The sequence below is a fragment of the Penaeus monodon genome, chromosome 25 (genome assembly GCF_015228065.2).
Source record: "Penaeus monodon isolate SGIC_2016 chromosome 25, NSTDA_Pmon_1, whole genome shotgun sequence".
Lineage (NCBI taxonomy): Eukaryota > Metazoa > Arthropoda > Malacostraca > Decapoda > Penaeidae > Penaeus > Penaeus monodon.
This window is the reverse complement of record NC_051410.1, coordinates 41,302,431-41,311,984: the sequence shown is the minus strand read 5'-3', so window position 1 is coordinate 41,311,984 and position 9,554 is coordinate 41,302,431. Positions and strand designations below refer to the sequence as shown.

At 38.4% G+C, this 9,554-nt stretch overlaps 1 protein-coding gene across 1 annotated transcript in view; it reads left to right on the top strand.

Moving 5' to 3' along the window:
• LOC119589412 (microtubule-associated protein futsch-like) overlaps positions 1-9,554 on the top strand; it is a gene marked incomplete in the record, with an annotated part of 21,975 nt that overhangs the window by 7,556 nt on the left and 4,865 nt on the right. The window contains 13 exon segments of the mRNA XM_037938023.1: positions 5-553; positions 1,158-1,457; positions 2,071-2,185; positions 2,597-3,454; positions 3,534-6,391; positions 6,492-7,280; positions 7,367-7,616; positions 7,779-7,853; positions 7,935-8,060; positions 8,225-8,320; positions 8,572-8,753; positions 8,842-8,946; positions 8,994-9,547. Coding sequence (XP_037793951.1) covers positions 5-553; positions 1,158-1,457; positions 2,071-2,185; positions 2,597-3,454; positions 3,534-6,391; positions 6,492-7,280; positions 7,367-7,616; positions 7,779-7,853; positions 7,935-8,060; positions 8,225-8,320; positions 8,572-8,753; positions 8,842-8,946; positions 8,994-9,547 — 6,857 coding nt within the window.

Sequence of the window (9,554 nt, the reverse complement as noted above, 5' to 3'; positions counted from 1 at the left end):
AAAGGTCTCAAAATCTATTGAAGACTTTGAAGCAAAATACGCAGAGTTCAAAGCGACTGCTGTGTCTGAAGTCATCCAGAGAGGAGAAGTCGTTACTGAAACAAAAGAAATAAAGAAAAAAGTGGACAAAGTAGAACTACTGAAGGACATTGCGCAGACCCTCGAAGAAAGAGAAGAAAAGCCAATTATGATAGGAAAGGAATCTTCGCCGGAGGTTTCTGAAGAAATCGAGATGCCTGTCGTCAAAGACAAAAAACCTGTCAAAGCAGTGACACCTTATGAGGAACTTGACTTCGAGAAAATCCCAGAAAAGGAAAGGAGAGTGGAAGACGAAAAAGATATCGATGAACTTGAATTTGAGAGTAGAGAAATCTTGGATGTAAAGGAGAAGGAAATTACCGAAATGATGGAGAAAGATGAAGTGAGAAAAAGAGTGGAGAAAGAGGAAATTATTACTACTGATGAAGTCGTAACTGAACTTGACAAGAAAGAAGCTGACAAAGCTAAGAAACTGATCACCGAAGAACTTGTCGAAAGGGAAGAGTTCATAACAGTGAAAGCGATCGCGGAAGAAATACGAGAAGAAAAGGAAAAGACCTTACAAAAAGAAATATTCGAGGCAGAAAAAATCACAAAGGAAGAAGTAAAGAGGAGGAGGTATACTAAAGACAAACTTGAAGAGAAGATCACGAAAGAGGAAGTACTTAAGGAGGAGGAGTAGTAACTAAAGACAAACTTGAAGAGAAGATCACGAAAGAGGAAGTACTTAAGGAGGAGGTAGTGACTAAAGACAAACTTGAAGAGAAGATTACCAAAGAGGAAGTACTTAAGGAGGAGGAGATAGTAACTAAAGACAAATTGAGAAATCACGAAAGAGGAAGAAGTAATTGAGGATATCATGGTTCGCGATATCGTCTCGAAGGAGATTGAAACAGTTGAAAAGATTACCGAGGGAAAAATTACGGAAGAAGTCACAAAGGAAGAGAAAGAAGTGGAAGAAATTACGAAAGAAGACATCATTAAGACGGAAACTACAGAGCAAGAGGCATTAAAAATAACTGCAGAAGCGAAAATCACGAAGGAAGACATCGCAAAGAAAGACGCAACACAAGAAATTCTAAAAGAAGTAAAAGGTCACAACAGAACTTGCAATGAAGGAAGAGAGCAAAGAATTTATAGACAAAGACATTATTGCCAAACAAGTCGTAGAGGAAAAGGTTGTAAAAGATTTTCCAAAGAAGGAATTGGAAGAACAAAAGATCACAAAGGAAGAAGTTGATGAAATCACCAAGGAACAAGCTCTGAGGAAAGATATTCAAATCACAGAGAAAGAATTTGAAGAAGTTCAAAAGGAAGTTGAAGAAAAGATCACAAAGGAAGAAGTTTCAGTAAAAGAAGAAATTATCACAAAGAAGGAAGTTGAAGAAAAGATCACAAAGGAGGAAGTTCCCAAGAAAGAAGTTGAGAGAAAAGATCACAAGAAGAGTGAAAGTCACAAGAGAAGTTCCTAGAAAGAAGTTGAGAAAAGATCACAAAGGAGGAAGTTCCCAGAAAGAAGTTGAAAAGATCACAAAGGAGGAAGTTCCCAAGAAAGAAGTTGAAGAAAAGATCACAAAGAGAGTCAGAGAGTTGAAGAAAAGATCACAAAGGAGGAAGTTCCTGAGAAAGAAGTTGAGGAAAAGATCCAAAGGAAGAAGTTCCCAAGAAAGAAGTTGAAGAAAAGATCACAAAGGAGGAAGTTCCCAAGAAAGAAGTTGAAGAAAAGATCACAAAGGAGGAAGTTCCCAAGAAAGAAGTTGAAGAAAAGATCACAAAGGAGGAAGTTCCCAAGAAAGAAGTTGAAGAAAAGATCACAAAGGAGGAAGTTCCCAAGAAAGAAGTTGAAGAAAAGATCACAAAGGAGGAAGTTCCCAAGAAAGAAGTTGAAGAAAAGATCACAAAGGAGGAAGTTCCTAGAAAGAAGTTGAGGAAAAGATCACAAAGGAGGAAGTTCCCAAGAAAGAAGTTGAGGAAAAGATCACAAAGGAGGAAGTTCCTGAGAAAGAAGTTGAGGAAAAGATCACAAAGGAGGAAGTTGAAGAAAAGATCACAAAGGAGGAAGTTCCCAAGAAAGAAGTTGAGGAAAAGATCACAAAGGAGGAAGTTCCCAAGAAAGAAGTTGAGGAAAAGATCACAAAGGAGGAAGTTCCCCCAAGAAAGAAGTTGAGGAAAAGGTAAAGGAGAAGTTCCTAGAAAGAAGTTGAAGAAATTATCACAAAGGAAGTTGAAGAAAAGATCAAAGAAGTCCCAAAGATTGAAGCAGTTACCACAAAAGAAGTTCCAAAGGAGGAAACAGAAGAAAAGGTCACAAAGGAAGCAGTTCCTAAGAAAGACGCTGAAGAAATTATCACAACGGAAAAAACTGAAGAACAGATTACAATGGAAGTTTCCAAGATTGAACAAATTATCACCAAAGAAGTTGAAGAAAAGATCACAACGAAAGAACTTCCTAAGAAGGAAGTTGAAGAAATTATTGCAAAAGAACCAAAGATTGAAGAAGTTATCAAAAAAGAAGAAGTACCAAAGAAAGAAGTTGAAAAGGTCACAAAGGAAGAAGTTGAAGAAAAGATCACAAAGGAAGAAATTAAAGAGGAAACGATCACGAAAGAAGAAATTCTAATGAAAGAAGTGGAAGAGGAAAAGGTCACCAAAGAAGTTGTGCAGAAAGCCACTGCAGGAGAAATCGTTTCTGAAGAAGTCTTTAAAGAAATCTTGAAGAAGGAAGAGAAAGTAGTTACAGAAACCGTAGAAGAAGAAATTACAAAGGAGGAAATTTCTGTGAAAGAAACCGTCTCAAAGACTGTGGAAGAGGAGACGAAGCTCTCAAAGAAGGGAGTTGTCGAGGAAGAAAAAATTTCAAAGGAAGAAATATCCATAAAGGAAATTGTTGAAAAAGAGAGGATTTCAAAGGAGGTCACAGAGGAAGAAAAAATCTCAAAGGTCGAAATTACCGAAGAAAAAGCTACAACAGAAGACATTTCATGGGCGCAAGAAAAAATAGATTTTGCAAAAGAAAAGGCGATATCTGATACAGAAATTGTGGAAGACCTAACAAAAGAGGAAACAGCCAAACAAGAGATGTTGAGGAAAGAAGAAAAGGAAGTACAAGAGATTGTGAAAGCAACGACCACAAAGGAAGAAGTATCAAAGACGGAGAGTATAGAGGAAATAGTTACCAAGGAAGAAGTGTCAAAAGCAATGACCGTAACTGTTGAGACGGTGGCAAAGGAGGGAATTCCTAAGGAGAAAACAGTAGAAGAGAAGTTGATAACGGATGAAGTTACGAAAGAAATTCCTAAGAAGGATGGAAAGATTGAGAAGGAAGACATTGTAGAGGTAACTTCAAAGGAAGAACCTTTCAGTGAAAATGATTATGGAAGAAGAAAAAATCACGAAAGAAGAAAAGGAACCTCTCGCAAAAGATGAAGTGCCCATGGAGGACATAGCCAAAGAAAAGGGACTTGACTTTAAGGTTAAAGAATTCCCCAAAACAGAAGAGGGAAAACCACTGATAAAGGAAGAGAAGCCCTCAAAGGAAGATATTCCTGCATTAAGGGAAGTAACCGAAGAAATGCCGAAAAAAGACATTACTTTGGACGAGAAAGTGTCAAAGGATATCCTAAAGAAAGATACAGTAATCAAAGACATTACAGAGGAAACCTTAAAGAGGGAAGAAATGTTTGATGTCACAAAGGAAGTAAAGGTTGCTAAGGAGGAGGTAACAACTGAAACGGTTACTGAAGACGTCATTATTGTTAAAGGGGAAATTGCAAAGGCGACGGAGAAAACTATATCTGAATTCACCACAGTGGCAAGTGAAGAAGAGGGGAGAATGCGAGGTGTGAAACGAGACCTCTCCCCAACAGAAAGTGTTGAGAGTAGCATTAGTAGTGATATCAGTGGTAAGCCTCCCCCTGGTGATGGTGTTTTACAAATTGAAGAACAGATTATTAGCGACAAGATTTCAATATCTTCAGTAAGTGAAATCAGTGAGAAGGGCATAAAGTCTGAACCAGATACAACTGAAAAGTCAGATATTTTAGCGCCAATGTCTCCTACAAGTGATGTATCTGTTAGTGTCAAGAGCGACATTCTTTCTAAAGACATTTTAGGAAAAGACATTCCAAAAGATATTTCAGAAGAATACATGGAAAAAGCTCCTGTATCCCCAACAAGTGACGTATCGATCAGCACAAAGAGTGACCCCTTCAAAGAAGAATATATGGAAAGGGTAACAAAGATAAGTGACACTTCAAGTGTAAAGAGTGACATAAGTGACAAGGAAATTACAGGTCTAAAACTTTCAGTTGATGTTACCAAAAAGCCAACTGATGAATCCCTAGCGTCCCTGTCGCCCAAGAGCGACATCTCAGTTAGTGCAAAGAGCGATACTAGTGCTAAAGTTCCTGAAGAATCAACCACCGCCGAATTGGACGGCAAAGATGAAGCCCCTGAATCACCTAGGAGTGACATTTCAGTTAGTGTCAAGGATGAAATTGCAATGGATATTGAAAAAGTAAGTGAAATGACAACAATTATTACAAAAGAAACAGCGACTGCACCGGCAGAAAAAGCCACTGAAAAAGTTCCTATTTCTCCTACAAGTGATATTTCAATCAGTGCAGCTAGTGATATTAGTGCCAGAGAACTTAAGAGTGACTTAACCTCTAAAAAAGAGGATATCATGAAAATAGACGTGACAAGCAAACCTACTGTTGAACCTTCTATTTCCCCTGTTAGTGCTAAGAGTGATGTTAGTTCTAGGAAAGAAGACATATTTGGCATTGATGTGTCTAAGAAACCAACAGAAGAGGCACCTATTTCTCCCAAGAGTGACATCTCTGTTAGTGCTAAGAGTGATGTTAGTTCTAAGAAAGAAGATATATTTGGTATTGATGTATCAAAGAAACCAACAGAAGAGGCACCTATTTCTCCCAAGAGTGACATCTCTGTTAGTGCTAAGAGTGATGTTAGTTCTAAGAAAGAAGACATATTTGGTATTGATGTATCAAAGAAACCAACAGAAGAGGCACCTATTTCTCCCAAGAGTGACATCAGTGTTAGTGCTAAGAGTGATGTTAGTTCTAAGAAAGAAGATATTCTAGACATTGATGTATCAAAGAAACCAACAGAAGAGGCACCTATTTCTCCCAAGAGTGACATCTCTGTTAGTGCTAAGAGTGATGTTAGTTCTAAAAAGGAAGATATTCTAGACATTGATGTATCAAAGAAACCAACAGAAGAAGCACCTATTTCTCCCAAGAGTGACATCAGTGTTAGTGCTAAGAGTGACATATTTGGTATTGATGTATCTAAGAAACCAACAGAAGAAGCACCTATTTCTCCCAAGAGTGACATCTCTGTTAGTGCTAAGAGTGATGTTAGTTCTAAGAAAGAAGACATATTTGGTATTGATGTATCAAAGAAACCAACAGAAGAGGCACCTATTTCTCCTAAGAGTGACATCTCTGTTAGTGCTAAGAGTGATGTTAGTTCTAAAAAGGATGACATATTTGGTATTGATGTATCTAAGAAACCAACAGAAGAGGCACCTATTTCTCCCAAGAGTGACATCTCTGTTAGTGCTAAGAGTGATGTTAGTTCTAAGAAAGAAGACATATTTGGTATTGATGTATCTAAGAAACCAACAGAAGAGGCACCTATTTCTCCCAAGAGTGACATCTCTGTTAGTGCTAAGAGTGATGTTAGTTCTAAAAAAGAAGACATATTTGGTATTGATGTATCAAAGAAACCAACAGAAGAGGCACCTATTTCTCCCAAGAGTGACATCTCTGTTAGTGCTAAGAGTGATGTTAGTTCTAAAAAGGAAGATATTGTAGACATTGATGTATCTAAGAAACCAACAGAAGAAGCACCTATTTCTCCCAAGAGTGACATCTCTGTTAGTGCTAAGAGTGATGTTAGTTCTAAGAAAGAAGATATATTTGGTATTGATGTATCAAAGAAACCAACAGAAGAGGCACCTATTTCTCCCAAGAGTGACATCAGTGTTAGTGCTAAGAGTGATGTTAGTTCTAAAAAAGAAGACATATTTGGTATTGATGTATCAAAGAAACCAACAGAAGAGGCACCTATTTCTCCCAAGAGTGACATCTCTGTTAGTGCTAAGAGTGATGTTAGTTCTAAAAAAGAAGATATTCTAGACATTGATGTATCTAAGAAACCATCAGAAGAGGCCCCTATTTCTCCCAAGAGTGACATCTCTGTTAGTGCTAAGAGTGATGTTAGTTCTAAGAAAGAAGACATATTTGGTATTGATGTATCAAAGAAACCAACAGAAGAAGCACCTATTTCTCCCAAGAGTGACATCAGTGTTAGTGCTAAGAGTGATGTTAGTTCTAAGAAAGAAGACATATTTGGTATTGATGTATCTAAGAAACCAACAGAAGAGGCACCTATTTCCAAAAAAGAGCGATGTTAGTTCTAAAAAGGAAGATATTCTAGATATCGATGTATCTAAGAAACCAACAGAAGAAGCACCTATTTCTCCCAAGAGTGACATCTCTGTTAGTGCTAAGAGTGATGTTAGTTCGAAAAAGGAATACACTGTAAGTATTGATTTTAGTTCCAAGAAAGAAGTATTAGATATTGATGTATCTAAGAAAACAACTGAAGCCTTACATTCTCCAAAAAGTGACATTTCTGTTAGCACTAAGAGTGATATATCTAGAAAGGAAGATGCACTGGATATTGATGTCATGAAGAAATCATTTGATGAAACTGCAAGTCTTAAGAGTGACATAAGTTCTAAGAAAGAAGATATACATGATGTTACCACAAAGCCAAAGGATGAAGCTCCAATTTCACCAAAGAGCGATGTTTCCATCAGTGCTAAGAGTGATTTCAGCTCTTCAAGTGCAAAGGAAGAAGTAGGTCTTTTGATGATTGATACTACTAAAAGGCCTCCTGATGCTGCACCAGAATCTCCAAAGAGTGACATATCTGTGAGTGAGAAGAGTGATACTAGTTCTAAAGCTGGTAAAGAGAGCATTACAAAGAGTATCACAGAAGATATGCCACTGTCGTCAAAGAGTGACCTTTCTGTCAGTGCAAAAAGTGATACAAGTTCTATGGCTGGGAAATTAGAACCTTTGACAGTTGAAGTTTCAAAGTTATCTACTGAACAGAAATTATTGTCTAGTGATAAATCAGAAAGTCTTAAGAGTGATAGGAGCTTTAAGGGTGAGCCAAAGAAAGGTGAAACTCCAGTTTCTCCAAAAGTGACATCTCACTTAGCCTAAAAAGTGATGTTATTCCCGAAGATGTATTACATAAACCCATGGATGGAGCACCTATATCCCCTAAGAGTGACACCTCACTTAGTGCTAAAAGTGATGTTAGCTCTAAGGATGTTTCCAAGAAGTCAACTGACAAAGTGCCACTTTCTCCAACGAGCGATGCTAGTCTTAAGAGTGACAGCGATAAATCTGGCATGCTCACTATAAAAGAAAAAGTTAAATCAGCAGAAATGCCTTCAGAAAGTGTCAAAGTGACACAGCCTTATTTAGATTCAGGTGTAAGTGAAGAGCCAGTATATGCTATGCTAAAAGCGACGGGCAAAATTGAAATTTTTTTCTCCGACACCCACCAGTTCGACCCCACTGTCGCCAATTTCCGCGGTCGTCCCTTTCCCTTTACATCCCCCCTTCTAAAACTGCGTTAAAAGGGAAAAAGTCAATTTATACTCCCAATTTAAGAAACACTGCAAATTTTTACAGAGGATATTACTGATGCAATGGCTACATCTGTGCATGGAGGTTTTGACATTATGACTTCCTCTATGTATGAGCCCAGTGAAGACCTCATGTCTTCATCCATGTATGGAAGACTTTTTACCATGTGTTTTTTAGAGGGACACTAAAATAACTAAAAAGAATCTACTGTGGCCTTAACCAAAACTGACAAGCCTGGAGACATGATGTCAGCTTCAATGTATGGCACCCTTGCGGGAGATGACCTTCAGAAGTCCACAGATGAAACTCTCCCAAGTGTCTCACGCAGTAAGATAGCGGGAATAAAAAGTCTTCCCTTACACTGAGTCCCCCTCGATGTCTTTCCCTGATCGCATCATATGCCTTAAATGTCACACTATGAGGGGTATGAAGCAAATTAAGGGGGTAAATTTGGGGCCGTGTGAAATAGCCTCCAGCTTCTCCACGTTCAGATATTTCATCCATATCAGACATTGTGCGACGAGAACAAAAACATCCTGTGACTGAAAAGTCAATGATGGAGACCAGCATGGTTGTGATGGATAGTGGTCGGTCATGTCTTCCAAAGTGTACCCTGAAATGATAAGCACAAAGGGGGGTTTAGACCTTAGTTTCCCTTTTAGACTAAAACCTTCCTTGCACGATGAGAGGCAGATAAAAGGAAACCCCTGTCCCTCGCGTGACACTTCCGGCAAGATAAAAGCTTCGGGAAAAGGGATTCTGCTTATGAGACGGGAAAAATTTCTACCGGGAAAAAGCCAGACCCTGCCATCTATTACAAGTGATGTAAAAATATCAGAACAGACATCTGTTGTAGAGAAGCATGTAGGCCTACAAGAAACTTTAGCTTCAGCAAAAACAATGCTCATAAGTGAAGTTTCAACTACAGATAAATTCCAAAAGGTTTCTGAATCTGTTTCTGAAAGCACAAAGAGTGATAGCACTACAGTATTTTCGACTGTCCACAGGTCGACTACCGAGGTCAGTAGCAAAGATAGCACAAAGGTTATAGTAACAAAATCAATTGTCTAAACACAAAGTCGAAATATTAACAATTTTCTCTCTGAAGACCAAAACAGGCATGGAAGATGAAACATCTGTTAGTTATAAGGGAGAAGCAACATACTCAGAAACTCAAGAAGCCATAATGGTATCTCCAAAGAGTGATGCTTCTGCAAGCTCAAAGAGTGATGTAACGTCTGTAATAAAAGGCCTCCAAAGGATCCTCTCCGGGGGAAACCTAAAGTAACAACAGGATCATCTGAAAGTGACATATCTGAAGGCATATTTAAAGAAGAAATCAGTGAGACAGTTAAATCATTTACAGAGGCGTTTGGAGTCAGTGAAGTGGTTCAGGGAATCAAAACAGCTGTGACCACAAGTAAGACTTCCTTCCAAGATTTCAAGGAACCTGCTTCTCCACCTCCTTCACCAGTAAAATCCATAGGTAAACCTGATTTCCCTGTTTCGTCAAGCACATCTTCCCTCCAAGAAAGTGAATCTTCAGTTTTTGGTAAAACTGAATCAGTTACCAAAGATGAAATCAAGAGTAGAGATACAACCTTTACTTCAGCTGTAACAGCAGAAGAATCTTCTACAACCAGTTCACTCACACGAACATTCATATCATCCGTACATGACTCATCTATATCAACCTCTACCACTACAACATCAGCATCTAAACTTGCATTTACTGTTGCTGATGACAAAAAACTATCTGATCTTCCTGTATCTAAGCCAGTCAAAGGAGATGACAGAAGACCATCATCTGATAAGTCTTCG